Raw genomic sequence first — 23,735 nt, forward strand, 5'->3', positions numbered from 1 at the left:
ACATTGACCAAAGCCACTCACCTGAGAGGAGCTGTGCTTCGCTCCTGAGCCGCTAGATGGCAGTATGGTACTAGCAATCTAGAATGTGGGCCTGAAATGAGACAAGTGCCCAAGTGGTTAGTAGAGTAGAAGGTTCCCGGTTCAAACCCCACTCTTGCCCATTTTCTCTACGTAATGTGGAGTTGCATCAGGAAGCACATCTGGTGTAAAACTTGTGCAGAGTCAACATGCAGATCCACCTTGTATTTGCTGTGGTGACCCTGGGTGAAAAAGGAGTAGCCAAAGGAATTTAGTAGTCGTGGTTACATTTATTCGTTCATTTTCTACAACCCCAATTCCAATGAAGCTGGGACGTTATGTAAAATGTAAATAAAAACAGAATACAATGATTTGCAAATCCTCTTCAACCTGTGTTCAACTGAATACACACCAAAGACAAGATATTTAATGTTCAAACTGATAGACTTTTTTGTTTTTCTGCAAATATTTGCTCATTTTGAAATGGATGCCTGCAACACGTTTCAAAAGAGTTGGGACGAGACAACAAAAGACTGGGAAATAAAGTCTGGGAAAGTTGATGAATGCTCAAAGAACACCTGTTTGGAAACAGGTGAGTGTCATGATTGGGTATGAAAGGAACATCCCAAAAGGCTCAGCTGTTCACAAGCAAAGATAGGGCGAGGATCACCACTTTGTGAACAACTGTGTGGAAAAAATAGTTCCAACATTTTAAGAACAATGTTTCTCAATACTCAATTACAAGGAATTTAGGGATTCCATCATCTACAGTCCATAATATAATCAGAAGATTCAGAGAATCTGGAGAACTTTCTACATGTAAGCGGCAATGCTGAAAACCAACACTGAATGCCCGTAACATTCGATCCCTCAGGCGGCACTACATTAAAAACTGACATCATTGTGTAAAGGATCTTACCGCGTGAGCTCAGGAACACTTCAGAAAACCATTGTCAGTTAACACAGTTCATCACTACATCTGCAAGTGCAAGTTAGAACTCTACCATGCAAAGCAAAAGCCATATATCAACAACATCCAGAAACGCCACCACCTTCTCTGGGCCCGAGCTCATTTGAAATGGACAGCCTATATTCAGTTGAATATAGGTTGAAGAGGATTTGCACATCATTGTATTCTGTTTTTATTTACATTTTACACAATGTCCCAACTTCATTGGAATTGGGGTTGTAAACCCACTTGCTCAAATCAAGGGTCATATGGGGGCTGGAGCCTCTCCCAGGAGTCATAGGGCGAAAGGCGGGGTACACAACCTGGACAGGACGCCAGTCTGTCGCAGGCCATATAACTAATTGAACAAACTAATGTAGCTATTTTCAAAGCAATCACTTTTATAGCCACTTGTCTTTCGACAGGACAGGGGATGGATACATGAATATTTCCAAGTCACTGAGTGTGTCTTGGATTTCACTGACAAACTGGATTGTGCAGTATATTAAATCTGTCAAAAGCAGCCAGTTTTCAAAGCTGAGTAACCATCCACGAAGGAAATATTCAATTATCCACCCTGACTTGTCTAAAGGAAACTGGCTGTAAAAGTGATAATGTAATGATGTCTAATTCATTTGTTCAATTATTTATAGACTGACAGTGGTGGGAATATGTATAAAATTTCTGTAATTCCTTCAGGTAATTGCTTTTGTTTAAAGCCCTGAATTAAAACTTTCACAAAGCCTTTGATTGATCGGGCGACTTGGACATCCTAGAAGTCTGCACACATGAGTGATGTGTTGATCAGGGGCACAACCTCTGTATTTTTCCTGCTGGGATGTGTTCTGTGTCCTATGTGTTCAGTGCTTGTGTGGACTGGGTGTTGGATGGAGGTGATTTAGGTGCTTTGATATGCAGTGATATTTGTAGAATCAGTGGATCTGGATTTGTGATTGTTGTGGGTCAAAAGTAAGATCCAGGCTTTGTAGAGTTGACTGACAGAAGTGTATCTGTATGCTGACACAGACTAAGGTTAATTATGGAGTTCCACAAGGTCGAGTGCTAGGACCAATTTTATTCACTTTATACATGCTTCCCTTAGGCAGTATTATTAGACGGCATTGCTTAAATTTTCATTGTTACGCAGATGATACCCAGCTTTATCTATCCATGAAGCCAGAGGACACACACCAATTAGCTAAACTGCAGGATTGTCTTACAGACATAAAGACATGGATGACCTCTAATTTCCTGCTTTTAAACTCAGATAAAACTGAAGTTATTGTACTTGGCCACACAAATCTTAGAAACATGGTGTCTAACCAGATCCTTACTCTGGATGGCATTACCCTGACCTCTAGTAATACTGTGAGAAATCTTGGAGTCATTTTTGATCAGGATATGTCATTCAAAGCGCATATTAAACAAATATGTAGGACTGCTTTTTTGCATTTGCGCAATATCTCTAAAATTAGAAAGGTCTTGTCTCAGAGTGATGCTGAAAAACTAATTCATGCATTTATTTCCTCTAGGCTGGACTATTGTAATTCATTATTATCAGGTTGACCTAAAAGTTCCCTGAAAAGCCTTCAGTTAATTCAAAATGCTGCAGCTAGAGTACTACGGGGACTAGAAGGAGAGAGCATATCTCACCCTTATTGGCTTCTCTTGGCTTCCTGTTAATTCTAGAATAGAATTTAAAATTCTTCTTCTTACTTATAAGGTTTTGAATAATCAGGTCCCATCTTATCTTAGGGACCTCATAGTACCATATCACCCCAATAGAGCGCTTTGCTCTCAGACTGCAGGCTTACTTGTAGTTCCTAGGGTTGTAAGAGTAGAATGGGAGGCAGAGCCTTCAGCTTTCAGGCTCCTCTCCTGTGGAACCAGCTCCCAATTCAGATCAGGGAGACAGACACCCTCTCTACTTTAAGATTAGGCTTAAAACTTTCCTTTCTGCTAAAGCTTATAGTTAGGGCTGGATCAGGTGACCCTGAACTATCCCTTAGTTATGCTGCTATAGACTTAGACTGCTGGGGGGTTCCCATGATGCACTGAGTGTTTCTTTCTCTTTTTGCTCTGTATGCACCACTCTGCATTTAATCATTAGTGATTGATCTCTGCTCCCCTCCACAGCATGTCTTTTTCCTGGTTCTCTCCCTCAGCCCCAACCAGTCCCAGCAGAAGACTGCCCCTCCCTGAGCCTGGTTCTGCTGGAGGTTTCTTCCTGTTAAAAGGGAGTTTTTCCTTCCCACTGTCGCCAAGTGCTTGCTCACAGGGGGTTGTTTTGACCGTTGGGGTTTTTACGTAATTATTGTATGGCCTTGCCTTACAATATAAAGCGCCTTGGGGCAACTGTTTGTTGTGATTTGGCGCTATATAAATAAAATGGATTGATTGAATTGATTGATGCTGTGAAAGTATCAAACTTATAGAGACTTTCTCTTATCTGTCACATTCATGTCTTTGGGTCCTCGGCCTTTGAGATCAAGAGACCTTATGAATTTGCTGGATAGAGGTGTTTGGCGATATTTATATCATTGCTAGAGAACGAAGGTTCAAGTCTTGTGGGTTCTGGTGCTTCCTGTCTTACTGTATGGTGGTGAGACTTGGACACTCACTATTGACCAAATGCAGTGACTGGATGTCTTTGGTATTTGGTCTCTTCAGGGGATCCTTGAGTACAGTTGGATTGATTATGTCAAATGAAGGGTTACTCCAACAGGCGAAGATGAGGAGAACATTAGCTACAACATTTTGTCCATGTGGTACATTTCTTTAGGCATGATCCAGTTGAGAACCCCAATGGATGGAGAAGATCAAGGGAAGCCCATCTTTCACTTGTCTGCAACAGATAAATGGCTCCTTATGAGAGGTGGGGATGGACTGATTGTCTGTGTGGGTGGTTGCAATCTAAGATCCAAGGTGATTCTGTAGTGTGGTGGATACTGTGACGAATGACACAGGTACATGCTCCCATACCTGACCTGACCTGACCTGACCTTGAATAAAAGCTGAATGACTGCACTACAAGCACATCTTGATTGTTCTATTCCAACTTCAGTGTGGTGGTGTACAGAGGCAAAATGACAAATACCGTGGCACTATCCAATTACTTATGGACCTGACTACAAAGCAAGAATGCATTGCAGAGCTGTCTGGTTTCTAGGTTGGAGAAACACTAATTGTCACATGCTGTGACAATTATTCCCTTTGGATCACGCCATGTGGTATAATGCATGAGATCTGACCTGCGGCCTACATTCCAATGTGTTCTACATGGGTAAGAAAGAAACGACTCGGTACAGCACACTGCAATAACACTGGCAAGCGAATATACTTGAAGAACAGATGGGAAACAGTCTCTTCCAACATCCTACTCCTTTAGTCCATAAAGGTCTGGTTTTGTTATCTAGATATTGTGACTGAAACATGCTCGTATCTGAGCAATAAATGACAGTCACACCTTAAACATGCTCTGCAGAAAACTGCTGTGCAATAAAACAAATAAGAAGGCCACAATTCAAAGTATGCATGCAATGTATGGTGCAATGGCCCACATTCTAGCCCTACTACATTTACAGTGCATCCGGAAAGTATTCAAAACGCTTCACTTTTTCAACATTTTATGTTACAGCCTTATTCCAAAATGGAGTAAATGAAATTTTTTTCCCTCAAAATTCTACTCACAACACCCCATAATGACAACATGGAAAAAGTTTTTTTTAATTTATGCAAATTTATTAATAATGAAAACTAAGAAATCACGTGTACATAAGTATTCATAGCCTTTGCTCGATACTTTGTTAACCCTCAAGCGACCAAGCTATTTTAGCGACTATTATGACCGAGTGGGGTTATTTATGACCCCATTGACTTTATATTGAAACACTTCTATATACGTAAATGATTGTTTTAGGGTTCTTTATATTTATGTCACTCTCTAATATATTTGCCCATCATCCTTTTCATCCTCACTCAGGGCATCAAGAATTAGTCTCAATGCTTGTGCAGCTGTAAATCTTGCTATTCTAGGTCTGTTGGCTATGCTTCCTTGCAAAACAGTAAAATAATATAATGATTAGAGTTGACAAATTACAATACCATCTGAAGCTATAATGTCGAAAATCTCATAGATCTTCCTGGGGTCATAACTTGACCACGCACAAGTTTGGATTATACTTGCCACACGGATTGGTCGATCCTTTCAAAATTCTATGAATAAGTGCAGGACAAATAGACTGACAAATTCATGATACAGGAAACTTTTTTCTGAATAAATTTGAAAAATGGTGCACAAAATAATAAATAAATGACCCCGGGCACCTTTGACAGCAATTACAGCCTCAAGTGTTTTTGAATATAATGCCACAAGCTTGGTGCACCTGTCTTTGTACAGTTTTGCCCATTCCTCTTTACAGCACCTCTCAAGTGCCATCAGGTTGGATGGGGTGCGTTGGTGCACAGCCATTTTCAGATCTCTCCAGAGATGTTCAACTGGATTCAGGTCTGGGCTCTGGCTGAGCCACTCGAGGACATTCACAGAGTTATCCTGAAGCCACTCCTTTGGTATGAATCCAGGATGTCTCTGTACATAGCAGCATTCATCTTTCCCTCAATCCTGACTAGTTTCCCAGTTCCTGCCTCTGAAAAACATCCCCACAGCATGATGCTGCCACCACTATGCTTCACTGTAGGGATGGTGCCTGGTTTCCTCTATTTGCATTCACGCCAAAGGATTTAATCTTTGTCTCATCAGACCAGAGAATTTTGTTTCACATAGTCTGAGAGTCCTTCAGGTGCCTTTTGGCAAACTCCAGGTGGGCTACCATGTGCGTTTTACTAAGGAGTGGGTTCTGTCTGGCCACTCTACCATTCAGGCCTCATTGGTGGATTGACTTTATGTTTGGTTTGTGTCCTGACATGCACTGTCAGCTGTCAGACCTTATATGGAGACAGCTGTGTGCCTTTCCAAATCATGTCCAATAAATCAAATTTACCCCAGGTGGACTCCAATTAAGCTGTAAAAACATCTCAAGAATGATCAGTGGAAACAGGATGTATCTGAGTTCAATTTTGATCTTCACGGTAAAGGCTGTGAATACTTATGTGCATGGGATTTCTTAGTTTATATATATATATATATATATATATATATATATATATATATATATATATATATATATATATATATATATATATATATGTGTGTGTGTGTATGCAAAAATATATTTAAAATAACTTTTTTCACATTGTCATTATGGGGTATTGTGTGTAGAATTTTGAGGAAAAAAATTAATTTCTTTCCTTTTTGGAATAAGCCTGTAACATAACAAAATGTGGAAAAAGTGAGGAGCTGAGAATACTTTCCAGGTGCAGCATCTACTACCAGTAATTTGAGATTTCCTGTTGGATTACATTTATAATTTTCTTCCATCCCCACAACGGTTTGTTTTTGACAAGAATGCACATGCACTGTTTGATTTTGTACAGTAGTATCTTATTGTAAATGTTTAACTGGAATTTTCTTGACATAAATTGGCATACATTGGCATATTGTTCACAGAATATGATTCACATTGTGCTAGATTTCAGGGTTCGTTAATAAAATTGAGACACTTACTTTATGGTTATGGTTAGAGTTAGGAGACAGGGGAGGATTATAAATAGCAAAATAAAATAAAAAAAAAGTGTCACAAAAATGGGGTGCTTTTCATGACGGGCACGAAAAAAGTGTGAGACTGGGCTGATATAATATCAGATATGAAGGAAATCCACTGGGTGGTTGTTTAGTCCAGCTTCAGACAGATGGACAGGCAGCTACATACACAGGAGTGTCTCTGATACCACCACATGAGCCTCTAGTCCAGTGATAAAGAAAACTGAGGCCCAGAGCAGTACTGACTGACAGAGCTTCTGGTAATAATATTAAACCTTGTGAGAAGCCCTTTCATTAACATGAGTGCCGATCTCAGTCTTTGGTATCTTGTTCTGGCGTAGTAGCACAGCTATAAGATTACATTTCACCACTCCTTGTGCATGAGATAAGGAAGTCATTACATTTGGACTGATCATAAGCAGGTGCATGCGGAGCCAATGCATCAAAAACACTTACAGTTTGAAAAATACAAAGTGTGTACCTCTATCAAAACTGCACAATCCCCAAATTTTGAGATTAGAATTAGGACTAACATCAATGTTGTTGTAATTTACATCAACTGTCATCTGGTTTACAATTCATCTCAGCAGTGGTGTCTGTGAGGTATTTATCAATATAAACTTTAACATTTGTTTTTATAAGATCCAGTGACCTTTACACTGCCCCATTCATCTTCACAACTAATCTATATTACCTTGCTAAAAAGATGACAAATAAGATCCCCTTTAACTGTACTAAATCCAAGTAAGCTGTTTCACCAAACTACAGATAACATACATCCTAATGGTGGACATTACATGATAATAATGAAAAAGTTATTCTTGTAATTAAACAATTATATCATTTTAAAAATTGATCCTGAATGTGCATTTATCAACTCTTACTCGATAAAAGGTAGATATGATACTCCACTGTACTGTCCTTGAAGTCATATTAAACTAAGGCTAACTAAGCTAATTAAATCTAAACCTTAATATAAAAAAATAATATGTAAAGCTAACGTAACCTAATAAAATAACCACATAGAAAACAAGTTGAATATAAAATTTACTCAACATGAAGCTATGTGAATACAATATAAAGCTATAGCAAAATATAGCTAAATGCTAAAACAAAGTTATCTGAAAGCTAACCTAGCTGAAGCTTTAAGCTCCTATAAAGTCAAATCAAAGGTAATCAAATCTAAATGTAAATGAATGTAAAATAAATATAAAGCTAACAGAACATAAAGTATAAAACAAACAAAATACAAAACTAGCTTGATATAAAGCTAGCTGACAATAAAACTTAACTAAAGCTTGGAGAAAGCTAACTGATCTAAAGATAATGGATTATAATGTTGACACTGAGATGGCTGGCACAGTATTAAACCATGTGAAAACTAAAATAATCTAAATAATAATCATTAAAAAATCTTAATTATACAAATAACGTCAGAGAATAAAATTAATTGGTCAAAAATTAATTAGCCAAACAGAATGCGCGCCTAAATACACCTTGCCCACACAAGAGGATTGTATCCGAACTTAAACAAAAAAAGGTACCACAAACAGTGGAGCTGACAGCGAAACCAAAAATCCGATCAGCTACAAAACAGCACAGGGAACTGGAAATAAATTACATTAAAAAAGTAAAAAGCAGAAAGTTTACAAAATTACACCAATAATTTGGAAGTTATAAGTTTTAATTTAGATTTATTGAGTTTTATGCTCTCTCAAACTGTTATTTTTGCTTGCTATTTAAAAAGTATTGTTTGACCAAGTAATAGTACATTTGGGCATCAAGATCATCACAGAAACAGCAATCTGACATTTGACCCTTATATGACCTCGACTTTCACCCAAATGTTTGACTCTGGCTGACCTTGCCAGGGCAGTTCTGAAATCCATTTGGTCAAAATCAAATTCACTGACCTTGACTTTTGCTAAATTAATTCTAATAGTCAATTTTAGGGTCAACCTTCATTGCCAGTGCAGAAGGCCAAGGTGACGCCCACGTTCCACCAGTCTGCAGCAGACAGATGTTTATTTTTGAGGTGATAGGGGACAGACCGATTGTCTTCTTGGATTGTTCCCATCCAGGACCAAGATGATTCCATAGTGTGGTGGATGCGGAGACATGCAGCACCAGTGTTTGCTCCCAGACCTGACCCGACCTGAAACACTTGAGATAAACTGAGATCCTTAACACAACATCAGATAAAGAATATTGTTACATCATCATGGCACAACATTTGAGAGGGAAAGACAGCAAAAAAAACAAAACAAAAAAAACCCTGTATTCTTAACCTTCCCTTGAAAGTTCACTTCTTAAGGTTTGTGTTGAAAGTGAAAATATATCCGACCAGCCGAGCTCAGTGGAGTGCATTTCTGCAAAATAGTTGCCTGACACTTAATCTGGTATGTGATGTGATGTGATGTGACAACAGCAAGTGTTATGTTTAGAAGTAATTCAAGACCTCCAACAGGTCGCACTCATCACCATGATGCCCTTTATTAAGACCATCCACAGGCCTCAGAGGGCTTAGTGGTTGCCAAAACAAATTTTACATATTCATGAAGTCCCAATCCAAGGACGAATCCTTTATCTGTTCAGGTTCAGGGGTCAAAGGTCAGAGTCACAGTGCAAGGTAAAAAATTTTGCCCAATGGAAGTAAAATTAAAGTTTTCTCTAAGGCTTATAACTTAAGAATCACAGGTGACAACACTATGGTTACTGGAAGGCATGAACAGGAACTCATATGTGGGCTTTCAAAATCTTCCATTGCATTTGACCTTCAGTGAACTTGAAGGTTTCGAGGTCACTTGAGCTTTGATTGTTTATTGTGACTAAATGGTGCCAGACAGTCAACATTTACTAAAGATATGGACAGAAAGTCATATGCAGGCTTTCAAAATATACCAATGTAGTTCACCTTGAGTGACCTCAAAGATCACATTCAAGGTCGCTGTGATTGCTTATAGTGCCAAACCAGTGACAGATATGCCCACAGTTACTATTAGACATGTATAGGAAGTCACAGGTGGGTTTATAAAATGCAACCTAAAGGTTAAAAAACACAATAAAGGTTAAAAAAAATTGTAATTTTATCTTGAGGGCAGCATGATGGCTTAGTGGTTAGCACTGTTCCCACCTAGGTCCTTTCTGTGTAGAGTTGGCACATTCTCCCCATGTTTGCGTGGGTTCCCTTCGGGTGGTCCGGCTTCCTCCCACAGCCAAAGACATGCAGGTGAGGTGGATTGGAAACTTTAAATTTAAATGCGGGTGTAAATGTCTTTGTTTGTCTGCATGTGGCCCTGCGACAGACTGGCGTCCTGTCCAGGGTGTACCCTGCCTCACAACCCATGATTGCTGGGATAGGCTCCAGCCCCCCTTAATTGGAGTACGCAGGTATAGATAATGGGTGGATAGATGGAATTTTATCTTGAGTGACCTTGATCATATTCAAGGTCATGTCCCTTTGTAATGAAGCAGAATAGTATATTGTGGGCATGATCCAGCACACAGGTGCCTGAGTATTGAGGACCCCAGTGGCTGGAGAAGGCCAAGGCGACACCCACACTTCACTTGGCTGTGACACATAGTTACTTTAGAGATGTGGGAATGGACTGGTTTTCTGCCTAGGTGGTTGCCATCCAGGACCCAAGGCAGTTCAGTGGATGCGGTGAAACACGGCACTCGCTTGCTCCCAGACCTGACTGATAGATACAGCACCCCTACAGAGGTGGTGGGCTTTGCACTCACTAGAGTGGTGCTATCTAGTCATTTAATAATATCAGTTCACAATGACAAAATATTCAACAGTATTTAATATGTGCATTTTCATTTTTTAAATAGGAGATTGTCAGTACGCGTAATACATTTAACAGATTATCCTCCTGCAGACGGCGCAGTATAATTTTCATTTTGAGTTTGGATGTCGCTCAGATGAAGCAGGTTGCTGTTGTTGTTGTTGTCATCGGTACAGTCGGTGCCCTTTTTGGTAACCTGGCAGCACAATACTCACATCCACCCCTCCCACTTCCACAGTCAATTTTGGAAGACACGCCCCATTGCTTACGATTCAGTGGCGTGAGACAGAGCTCCGCCCACTGGTTGTTAGCTGGCCAATGGCGAGGACAGCTGGACATATGCAAATAGTGAGGTGATGAGGAAAAATGCCAACAGAATAACAGAGGACAGGTGTCATTTGTCACCTGAGCCTCAGGTATTTAGAGCATTAGTACACGATGGCCCCGGGGACAGTTTGCTCTCTAAAGAACTACAGTGTCAACAACGAGGCTCTTAATGATTAGAAACAAGATGTACACTTCTGTGTGCAACATGAAAAAATGTCACATTTTCATCCATTTGTCAAGTGCAAAATCAAACTAAGGACAATTCTTGACGTAAAGTTGGACACTAAAGACGTAGCGATAATAATTGTCCATTGTAGAGTTTAATCTGTGGGTGTGACATCTTTTGCTGTGGAATGTGGATCCCAGTTCTTGATGGACAACATTCCATCAGGTCCCAAGTAAGCTCACTGGTGCAGTTCCTGGCACCAAGCCTGAGTGACTCCAGCACATCATATGTGCACACTCTCACAAACACTTTTCACTTTTCTATGAAATATCTTGAAGATCCTGCCCGTACACTGTGAGTCACGTGTGTATGCAGACAGAAATCAATTGCCAGGATTGATCTAATTTCGTACCCTGACTGGAGAATAATTGTCTTGGCCGTTGAGTTTAATCAAACTGACACCTTCCCTTTTGGTTGCGTATGTTATTGTTAAATTACTTCCCTTAAACATCTCACTACTGCTTCCTCAGTGCTCACTCAAGTCACAGATCTGCTTTTATTATCAGGAACCAGCATGAATTATTGAGGGTTTTATCGTGTTTGTGAGCAGATGGTCGGTGATTGTCAGGTCAACAATGTTATTCAAACATGATCTTTTCTTTTAGGATTGCGAAATTGCAGTTAGAACATGTAGAATGTTCTCACACATGCATACAGTGATGCGAAAAACGTTTGTGCACCCTTCAGCTTTTACATATTTGAATTTTTTATGACACACAAAAAAATTCAGGCTTTTTATATTAAAATTTCTAAAATGATGCCCTTTCATCTCACAGTGGAAAGTAATCTCTACATCATGAATTAAAAGAAAGAAAAATAGAAAAGTCAAAATGAGTATGCATAAGTGAGTGAAATCTTTAATATAACACATGCACTCACAGAATCAATAATAATGACAGTATTTAAAATACATAAAGTATATTGTTTGAATTGCATAATAATTATTTTATCTTGTATAGGTAACATAATTATTATGCAATTCAGACAATATACTTTATGTAGTTTAAATAAATACTGCCATTATTGTTGATTTAGAGTAATTATATTTTATTATATTTTTTATATATTTTATTTTCTCCACATACAGATATACTTCTGATGGAATACATCCAGGGAGTCATGAAAAGTCCAGATCTTAATCTTGATCTGAAGCTGAAAGGTTTTAGCCATGCTCATGCTCCACTGAAGCATTTACTCAAAAAAAAAAAAAAAGTCTGAAGGACCTACATTACATGGTGAGATGCTGAAGAGCTTCGCTCATCATGTCCGTGACTTATACATATTAAAAAAAAAAAACACTATCCAAAGTTTAATACATTTGACATTTCCTGTTTCACTGTGGGCTCAAAATTCGGCACTTCCTGTTTCAGTGTGAACTTGCCATTGAATTTCCATAAGATTCCACGAGATCTTGTCTACTGTCTATCCAGGAAGTGTTCAAAATTTAACATTTCCTGCTTCACTGTAGACTCAAAATTTGGCACTTCCTCTTTGGGACTCAGTGTACCATGATCGAGCTTCACACTGCTGCACAAAATTCGTTCATGGTAACGTAACCAATAACATTTAAGGAAGCCGTAAGCAAATTTCAAACATGTCCAAGGATGTCAGTCAACATAAAAGTAAACAAATTTTCCTTTATTTCATAAAACAGTCACAATATACACATTAATATTTAAATTAAACCATACGTAAGCACTGTGCATGTCATCAGCAGGCTTCTATGCCAGATTTCTGGTATGACGGTGAACACTGCACTTTGTGCTCATGCACACATGTGCACAGCAACACAGTGGAAACAAAATGCTGCACAATAAAAAAGTCTGACACACAAAAATAAGTAATGGATTTGTCATAGAAGAGAAATCAGAGGGAGTGTGACTATTTGTGCACTGAGGTCACAGGATGTCAGAGCAGGTTTTGTAAAGGCTGAACAGTGCAATGGCTCGACATCAAACTGTAGGAACACACACAAACAGTGTACTCACACAGCCACAGAAAAACACAACACTGACAGAACTTATACAGACAAATCAAACAGCTGCACTGACTGACGGGCGTTATTTGTGTAATCTTAGATTTAGAGGTTTACTGCACGTTTGGTTTGACTAATTTGAGATATCGGTGCAAATCTGCTCACAATCTTAAGTTCAATGTCCTTAAAATAATACATTTGTTGAAAAATAAACTCATGAGCCTCAGGCTTTATGTAGGACTTCTTCTTCTGGCAAAGGCTCCACCCCAAGGAGACCCTGAACATGATCAGTAACAAGTGGATAAATGTTCCACTTCCATTTGCTTGTGACTCAGATAGGGTCACAAGATATTCAAACCAAAAGCTCGGTGATTCGATCCCCGATGGCTACTATTACTATTATTACAGCAGCAGTAGTACATAAAGTGGCCTTTGTTGCTTCATCTTTGCCTAAAAAAAAAAGATTAAAAATCCTTATGAATAAAACTAGTGTTTTCTTCATCTTTGGGTCACACCGTGTCCATGTTGTTCGGGTTCAGGATTTGCCCCTGCAACAAAGAAAAACAGTGTGAGCAAAGCTGTCAAAACTATGTTTTAAACCATTAACTTCAAAACATCAGATAACTAACTAAACGTCTGCGGAAGTCCAACAGTCCTGATCATATCCTAGTCGATGTTCATCAAAGTCTTGTTTTGATTCTGTAATTAGGATCAAAGGAATATGGATCAAAGGCAGAGCGTGACCATTGATCTTTAATGTTGAACTTACATCCTGAATACTTTGACCCTAGAACCAGGATCCACTGTATCAAAATCAAAGGAAAGTTCAAAGATATGTTCAAAGCTAAAAGTAGTCTTTGAGCCGCTCCTCAATCAGGATCAAGTTACTTAATTATTGTGACTTTAAAGGTCCTATCTTGCACCTTGCACAAAGCAGAGCAAGTGTTTCTGCTTGTGTCTACGCCAGCACAGTTATACTTCCACTAAACCACAAATTCACTTGCACTCATGTTGGCGTGTCAGTCTAAAAGTGAGTTCTAAGGCACAAAGCTGAAGTGTTCACAATGACTGAAACCAGAAAACTGCACCATAAACCAGGAAAAAAAAACAGTCTAAAGGCCACCACAATCTATTTCTGCTATTTAAAGAACAAAAATGCCAGAAAGCCTCATGTCGGGGCCAGAACCGCCATGTTCATGTGGGTTCCCTTTGGGTCCTCTGGGTTCCTCACGCATCAAAAGACATGGTTAGGAGATTTAGAAACTTTAAATTGACTGTAGGTGTGTGTGTGGATATTTGTTTGTCTATATGTGGCCCTGTGGCAGACTGGAGTCCTGTCCAGGGTGTACCCCGCCTCACACGCTATGACTGCTGGAATTGGCTCCAGCTCCCCCGACCCTTGATTGGAGTAAGCGGGTATAGAAGATGAAAGGATGGATGTTGTAGACCATGCACAACAGACTGTCAAAATAGGGCCCCAAGTCTCTTGAAGTCAATTAGTTACACTCAAGTAACTTAGATATCCTATTTACCCACAATCACTTTACTACATTAGAGTACTTTCATAGTTACCTTACGTCAGTCAGTTATTATTACTAACTAGCGAACCAACCTCCTTGACATACATCATTCATCCACGTGACGATACCTGAGGATAAACGTAGCCGTCTGAGGTGTTTCTGCAGATGTGCACCTCATCTTCTGTGGTCTTCTGGTACACAGGATTGGCAAAGTGGATGCTGTTGGCATTCTTTAGATGCCAGTGTCTCCACAGCATCACTGCTCCGAAAACCAGCAGGGACAGGATGGCTGCAGAACCCGAGAAGGAAGACCCATGTCAGTGTGGTGAGATCATACACAACATCTGGTGACAGCTGATATTTTAATGTGAAATCACAAAAATAATCCATATGTTTATTAAATCCATCTGTAATCGGATTGCTTTTATTCTACGTAACATAACCAGATTGATTTACATTTAAACATACCTATTGGCAAAACGATGTAGAGAGTGACTGGGTGGGACGGTGGAGCCTCAGTGGGTACGGTCGCCAATAGACTCTTATCTGAAAAGGCAAAAAAAAAAAAGCAAAATTTTCATGACATTAAAACAACAAATTAAATACAAGATTACAGTGGTTGACAAAAAAAAAAAAAAATCTTGCATGGACTTTGAGAACTGATTTAGGGTCATTTTGGGGTGATGAATCCAAATCTGAGCTCAGATTTCCTCGATCACGTCACATTTTTTGCGATCTGCTTGTTCCATATTGATGGATTACGTAAAAGCTGCTCATTCACTCACGAGTTTGACACCACTAATCACGCACAAAAGCAGCTTCAAAAGTATACGAGGTCTATTAGAAAAGAAACCGACAGTTTTATTTAAAAAAAAAAACTATATGGATTTGAATCACGTGTGATTACATCAGCCAAGCTTGAACCCTCGTGCGCATGCGTGAGTTTTTTCACGCCTGTCGGTGACGTCATTCGCCTGTGAGCACGCCTTGTGGAAGGAGTGGTCCAGCCCCCTCGTCGGATTTTCATTGTCTGAGAAGTTGCTGAGAGACTGGCACTGTGCTTGATCAAAATTTTTTCAAAAACTGTGAGGCACATCCGAGTGGACACCATTCGAGAAATTCAGCTGGTTTTCGGTGAAAATTTTAACGGCTGATGAGAGATTTTGGATTGTTTCTATCGCTGTAAGGACTTCCCACGGAGCGGGACGTCGCGCAGCGGTCCGAGGCGACGTCGTCATCCTGTTTCAAGCTGAAAACCTCCAAATTTAAGCCTCTGTTGACCCAGGACATCATGAGAGAACAGAGAACTTTCAGAAGAGGTCGGAATCAGCAGTTTATCCAGACATTCCACTGTTAAAGGAGATTTTTTTAATGAAAGACGTGCGGACGGATTGGTGTGTCGGCTCGCAGCCAGCGCGGCGCACCCGCCACAGGAAAAATACCTCCATGTTGATAACCATTTGTAAAATCCAGGCGGCTTTTGGTGGCTTTCAGTTGAGTGAGTATCTGAGAAATTGTTTAACAGCAGGGCATGTTCCAACTTGTCCTTAAGGCTTCCAACGTCCTGGGTCAACAGAGGCTTAAATTTGGAGGTTTTCAGCTTGAAACAGGATGACGACGTCGCCTCAGAGCGCTGCGCAACGTCCCGCTCCATGGGAAGTCCTTACAGCGATAGAAACAATTCAAAATCTCTCATCAGCCGTTAAAATTTTCACCGAAAACCAGCTGAATTTCTCAAATGGTGTCCACTCGGATGTGCCTCACAGTTTTTGAAAAAATTTTGATCAAGCACAGCGCCAGTCTCTCAGCAACTTCTCAGACAAAGGAATTCCGACGAGGGGGCTGGACCACTCCTTCCACAAGGCGTGCTCACAGGCGAATGACGTCACCGACAGGCGTGAAAAAACTCACGCATGCCCACGAGGGTTCAAGCTTGGCTGATGTAATCACACGTGATTCAAATCCATATGGTTTTTTAAAAAAAATAATAAGGTCGGATACTTTTCTCACAGACCTCGTAGTTTTAAACCATGTTCGCGAACCTGGCACCAAGGAGGGGTGTGAGACTGCAGCTTTTGCTTCAATGCTTGATACAAGAAATAGATTTTCATATCTCAAAAATATGATGTGATTGGAAAAAACTATCACCAGGTTTGGATTCAGTGCCCCCAAATTACCCAAAATTTGCTGAAAAACTCCATGCAAGAAAAATTGTGTTGCCCAATGAGTGAACTTTACTCATGGTACACTGTCACAAACAGGAAGTGCCAAATTTTGAGTCCAGAGTGAAACAGGAAATGTCAAATATTGAACACTTCCTGGATCGACACTTCCTGGATTGACAATAGACGAGATCTCGTGGGATCTTGCAGGAATTCAGTGGCAAGTTGATACTGAAACAGGAAGTGCCAAATTTTGAGTCCACAGTGAAACAGGAAATGTCAAATGTTGAACACTTACTGGAGCTACAGCAGAGGATATTAACCCGTTTTTCATTACGTTGTTTTTGTGCTGCTATGTATATCCTCTGTAAGGTTTTTGTGTAGCTTTTTGTTTGTCTCAATTAAAAAAGAAAATAAAATTGAAAAAAGAAAAAGAGGCAATCTCATGGGAATAGAAGAGATATTGTGGGAATTCAGTGCACAGTCGACACTGAAACAGGAAATGGTAAATGTTGAGTCGACATTAAATCAGGTAATGCTAAAGTGAAAGGCAGCGTAAATTACATGAAGTTTTTTTTAGCCATGCTAATGCTGCCCAGAAGCATTTATTGAAAACAAAGTGTGAAGGACCTAAATGAGATGGTGAGGACTTTCCAGGCATGTGAGATGCCAATAAAGAAAGGGAGGCAGGGGTTAAGAGGTTTGTCGTTGGGGGTCTGGGGATCGAAGCCCCCAGAAACTGACATTTTTTTATCCATGGTAATGCTGCCCAGAAGCATTTACTCAAAAAAGGTCTGAAGGACTTAAATGACATGGTGAGATGCTGAAGAGCTTCGCTCCTTCATGTCCGAGACATATACGTACATATTACACATTATGATGGTTGAGTAATTACTTATTTTCATGTCCTCTGCCTTAAACGTTGACAGCAGGTTGTTCAGTGGAGGCCGTGGGGAGAAGTGGAAACAGGGCTCAGTTGCCATGATCGTACAATACCATTCAAAAGTTTGTAAATGGGGGAGTCTCCATTTTGGTGCATACTGAAATGCTCTTCTGAAGGATTACATGCAATTGCTATATACAAAATAACTAATCAGTTCCATAAAACTATACCTTTCCATAACTTAAATATCAACAGATAAAGAAACAAAAATAAACAATGAGATGATCGCTTCAAAGATCTTAAATATGGGGTTTTTATTTCAACACTTTATTTTCGAGTTGCCAACACTTGACTGTCATTTTAAAACATGACATTAATAGAAATAGGGCAAATGGGCATTTCCAGTGAATGGTAGTAAATGTAGCACAGCCTTTTAGATGACTTTACACCACCGCCACCCCCAACCCGGAGTTCAGCCCAGTGTGGTGGACAGTATTTACCCCATATATTTCTTACTGCGTGATGTATCTGCATATATTCAAGTTTATAGAGGCTTGAAGTCCAGAGGTCTTTGGAATGATTGCATCTGTGTAGATTTTGTAGCATAATGGATTTACCCAGTCATACTGGTCAAGATACATTTGATTTTATGCCCAAACTAGTTGGGTACCCAACACAATACAAGGTTTAAAAAAAAAAAAACGCCCTTCTACCATATTAACTCCAACCCAGATTCCAACTTGTTGTGGGGGGGGGGGGGGGGTATGGATGATTTCATACAAAATTTGATTTAAATTAATTTCTTTGGAAGAGAGAGAGAGAAACAAAAGTCTAATCAAGAAGCCAGCCCTATTTATCTCCACAAGGTCAATTAAAACAAATAACTATTTCATACAGTATGAGTTTTCTAAAGGGAATAACAATAATGTTTTCAAAATTTCAAGGATGACAACTCACTGCAGTTGACTTCGTCTGATCGATCACGGCAGTCAAAGACCCCGTCACATCGCCGCCTGCTGTGGATGCACTCCCCACTTCCACAGTGGAAGTTATAGATGCTGCAGGGCCTTGGTCTTCTCGCTGGATGGCGTTCAATACAGTTCTCTGCCCACTCATCCGAGCCATCGATACAGTCCCTGTCTCCATCGCAGAGCCACAGCCTTGGAACACATTTTGTGTTGTTACACTGGAAATACTTAGAACTGCAAATAGGTTTGGAACACAAAGCTTCATCTGAGCCGTCAGGACAGTCGTCGTCTTCATCACAAACAAAGCTAGCTGATATACACTGGCCGCTGGTGCATCGGAACTCGTGACGCGTGCATGAGCGGAACTGACCTGGAGAGAATTTGACACAAATAAATTTGTGATTTGTGATGTACTTTAATCATAGTCTTATAAATATAATGCAATGCTTAAAATCTTATAAATATAATGCAATGCTTAAAATACCCTCGGCCGTATGAGCATAAAAATAGGAAATGGCATGTGACCTTTTCACTTCTTAAAGTAGGTCAAGGTTAGCCATCTTTTAACTTGTCCAAGGTCTGTGTCCCAAGAATGTTCTCTGTGAATTTGAAGAACCTGGCAGTAATAGGACTGGACTTATGCTGAGAACAGCCAAAGGGACTGATGGACAGACGGACACAAAGGCTTCGCAATACCCGATAGCCATATTTTGGCCTCAGGTAAAAATGACATTTAAAATTCAAGATTAAAAAAATGAAAAACAAATTCAAATAAGACACTTCTGACTTACAATTATTCAGTGTCTACACTTTTGTGATCTTAACTATGTTGCAAAATATGTAGCAAAAAACAAACACAAGATTGATAGTTGAACAAACACCATTTGAGTATCTTACTGCAGTTTTTTTCATCAGCTCCATTACGACAATCTGTTGTGCCATCACAGAGACAGCTGGCTAAAACACACTGGTAGTCAGGAGCACCACAGCTGAATTCTGATGCCAGACAGATCTTAGACACTGAGGAGAGAAACACAAAGCAAGACTCCTATGATTTGATGCTGTATTTACAGAAAAAATAATGCAGCAAAGCAGAGCCTGTGAATATACTGTACGATGCATTTACTGTAAAGCTAAACATGTTGACAACTCATACTTTAGCATTCTTTAGCAGCTGTTTTCACTGGGCCAGTCAATAATGATAAGGGAATAACTTACAGTATTTAGAAAAAAATGTCCCTTCATTTTAATATTTGCTCATTTTTCCTTTTTCTTGACAAAGTTTTCTAACATTTCATAGGTCAATTTGTAAAAAGATTAACTTTACAACTAAAACCAACAGATCTTTTGGTGAGCAAATAACACCAACTGAGCCACAGTTGGGGGCTTGTCTGGAATGTAAACCCAGCCCTTCTTGCAACCCACATGAGAATCCAACCCCTTGATACACCCCTAAGTTAATGTTTACTTGTGTTCACATATGTTTATCTTTTAATTTAATGTACAGCTCATAGTCTTTGTGATAAAATAATATACCACAAGATGCAGGCAGCTCATCAGTTCCATCATTGCAGTCATTATGCCCATCACATATCCACCTCCTGGTGATACATCTCCCATTTCCACACAAAAACCGCTCAGGCTCACATGCTGCTCTTTCCCCTGTGAATGTAGAAAATACACATCAGTCAAACACCACAGACTCGCAATTAAACTACACACTCAGATTATATCACATATATCATCAATTTACTCTGACCTACATGTAAGCCATCTGTGCAATACTTATTATCTCCACCTTGTGTCAACTCAAAAACTGTTAATATTTAACTGAATATTACACACAGGAAGGATATTACAAATGAAGGCCACAAAGGACACCAGACTGTATGAAAACATAGCTTTTACACTTTGTTTAATACAAGAAGAAGATTTCAATGTTTGAAGATAATACTGGGGGTTTCCCAAACAGGAGTAAGAGCATACATTGGTTAATATATTTCCGTGAATTTGAACAGGAGAGGTACATCTTCAAACACACATTCACATCATTTAGTTTAATTTTAATGTACTTATGAAACTAACATTAAAAGCAAATTATATATATATATATATATATATATATATATATATATATATATATATATATATATATATATATATATATATATATAGGGTTGGAAGGGTTACTTTAAAATGTATTCCGATACAGTTACTAGTGACTACCTGTTGAAAAATGTAGTCAGTAACGTAATCCATGTATCATAATATTAAAGTAATGTAATTTGATTACTTTCAATTACTTCTGGATTACTCCAATATCAAATATGCTAATACAGACAAAAGAAACTGGCTGACTGTGGGCAGTCTAAGGCACACCTGTGCACTAATCATGGTGTCTAATGAGCATCTTGATATGGCACACCTGTGAGGTGGGATGGATTATCTCAGCAAAGGAGAAGTGCTCACTATCACAGATTTAGACTGGTTTGTGAACAATATTTGAGGGAAATGGTGATATTGTGTATGTGGAAAAGTTTTAGATCTTTGAGTTCATCTCATACAAAATGGGAGCAAAACCAAAAGTGTTGCATTTATATTTTTGTTGAGTGTATATAGCGCCAAATCACAACAAACAGTCGCCCCAAGGCGCTTTATATTGTAAGGCAAAAGCCATACAATAATTACAGAAAAACCCCAACTGTCAAAACGACCCCCTATGAGCAAGCACTTGGTGACAGTGGGAAGGAAAACTCCCTTTTAACAGGAAGAAACCACCAGCAGAACCAGGCTCAGGGAGGGGCAGTCTTCTGCTGGGACTGGTTGGGGCTGAGGGGACTGATTTAACATATCAGTCCACTTATTGAACTTTCAAAATAAGAACAGCAGCATAATGAAAACCATTAAGTAAATACTGTCAGTAAGGAGGCGTGGTTGCCATTTTAATTCCGGGCAAGTTAGTGCTTTGCACACATAGAAGTTCAAGAAACATGTGGAATATGCCGGAAAGCTGCGCATGTTGGCAAAACCACAAACGAAGGAACAAGGGAGACAATATTTCCTTCCATAAGTAAGTGGTTTTAGTTATTCTTGTCACTTTGCCTGTGATATTTGGATGATAAACAGCTGATGTTTCCTGCCGTACCTGTGTCGCCCGATGACATGGACCATTAACTCTTCACTTATGTCTAGTTGATATTTTCCACTGCTAGACCAATGTCTAGTTAAAATACTTGTCGTTAGCGATTAAAATTGTTCGACAAGACTGGGGATTTTTTTTTTAATTTGCACCTTAAAATAATGAGATTATAATGACCCGTGCTGTGCCGCTCACAGTCACACCCACACTTAGAGATGTGTACCCACACCACTGACTTCATGAATGAAACTTGGTCAATAAAGGATAATTGTGTAAAAATATAATATATATAAATGTAATGGTTTTAGGAGCTGCGCTGCATTGAACAGCTGCTGCAGGACGCCTCAGCTCAGCAGCTTGAACAGCACAGATCCGCGTAGCTTTCAACACTAATATTTCTGGGGAATTATTAGTGTTCTGGGGGCTTCTGGGGAAAACCTGGTCTTGTTAGGAGAGACGGCATCCATCCCACTTTGGATGGAGCAGCTCTCATCTCTAGAAATCTGGCCAATTTTATAAAACCCTCAAAATCGTGACTACCCAGGGTTGGGACCAGGAAGCAGAGTTGTAGTCTTACACACCTCTCTGCAGCTTCTCTCCCCCTGCCATCCCCCCAATACCCCATCCCCGTAGAGACAGTGCCTGCTCCCAGACCTCCGATAACCAGCAAAAATCTATTTAAGCATAAAAACTCAAAAAGAAAAAATAATATAGCACCTTCAACTGCACCACAGACTAAAACAGTTAAATGTGGTCTATTAAACATTAGGTCTCTCTCTTCTAAGTCCCTGTTAGTAAATGATATAATAATTGATCAACATATTGATTTATTCTGCCTTACAGAAACCTGGTTACAGCAGGATGATTATGTTAGTTTAAATGAGTCAACACCCCCGAGTCACACTAAGTGTCAGAATCCTCGAAGCACGGGTCGAGGAGGAGGATTAGCAGCAATCTTCCACTCCAGCTTATTAATTAATCAAAGACCCAGACAGAGCTTTAATTCATTTGAAAGCTTGACTCTTAGTCTTGTCCATCCAAATTGGAAGTCTCAAAAACCAGTTTTATTTGTTATTATGTATCGTCCACCTGGTCGTTACTGTGAGTTTCTTTGTGATTTTTCAGACCTTTTGTCTGACTTAGTGCTTAGCTCAGATAAGATAATTATAGTGGGCGATTTTAACATCCACATAGATGCTGAGAATGACAGCCTCAACACTACATTTAATCTATTATTAGACTCAGTTGGCTTCGCTCAAAATGTAAATGAGCCCACCCACCACCTTAGCCACACTTTAGATATTGTTCTGACATATGGCATAGAAACTGAAGACTTAACAGTATTCCCTGAAAACCCCTTTTTGTCTGATCATTTCTTAATAATTTTTACATTTACTTTAATAGACTACCCAGCAGTGGGGAATAAGTTTCATTACAGTAGAAGTCTTTCTGAAAGCGCTGTAACTAGGTTTAAGGATATGATTCCTTCTTTGTTATGTTCTTCAATGCCATATACCAACACAGTGCAGAATAGCTACCTAAACTCTGTGAATGAGATAGATTATCTTGTCAATAGCTTTACATCCTCATTGAGCACAACTTTGGATGCTGTAGCTCCTCTGAAAAAGAGAACCTTAAATCAGAAGTGCCTGACTCCGTGGTATAACCCACAAACTTGCAGCTTAAAGCAGATAACCCGTAAGCTGGAGAGGAAGTGGCGTCTCACTAATTTAGAAGATCTTCATTTAGCCTGGAAAAAGAGTCTGCTGCTCTATAAAAAAAGCCCTCCGTAAAGCTAGGACATCTTACTATTCATCACTAATTGAAGAAAATAAGAACAACCCCAGGTTTCTTTTCAGCACTGTAGCCAGGCTGACAAAGAGTCAGAACTCTATTGAGCCGAGTATTCCTTTAACTTTAACTAGTAATGACTTCATGACTTTCTTTGCTAATAAAATTTTAACTATTAGAGAAAAAATTACTCATAACCATCCCAAAGACATATCGTTATCTTTGGCTGCTTTCAGTAATGCTGGTATTTGGTTAGACTCTTTCTCTCTGATTGTTCTGTCTGAGTTACTTTCATTAGTCACTTCCTCCAAACCATCATCATGTCTA

At 39.4% G+C, this 23,735-nt stretch overlaps 1 protein-coding gene across 1 annotated transcript in view; it reads right to left on the reverse strand.

Moving 5' to 3' along the window:
* Nucleotides 1-12,577: 12,577 nt before the first annotated feature.
* Nucleotides 12,578-23,735, reverse strand: part of ldlrb (low density lipoprotein receptor b) — a 49,240-nt gene continuing 38,082 nt past the window's right edge. Inside the window, exons 16-17 of the mRNA XM_034187424.1 lie at nucleotides 14,594-14,754; nucleotides 12,578-13,493 (exon numbers count right to left, since the gene is read on the reverse strand). Coding sequence (XP_034043315.1) covers nucleotides 13,455-13,493; nucleotides 14,594-14,754 — 200 coding nt within the window. The 3' untranslated portion in view covers nucleotides 12,578-13,454. The remainder of the gene's footprint in view (nucleotides 13,494-14,593; nucleotides 14,755-23,735) is intronic.

Source organism: Thalassophryne amazonica, chromosome 15, assembly GCF_902500255.1.
Source record: "Thalassophryne amazonica chromosome 15, fThaAma1.1, whole genome shotgun sequence".
Taxonomy (NCBI): Eukaryota; Metazoa; Chordata; class Actinopteri; order Batrachoidiformes; family Batrachoididae; genus Thalassophryne; species Thalassophryne amazonica.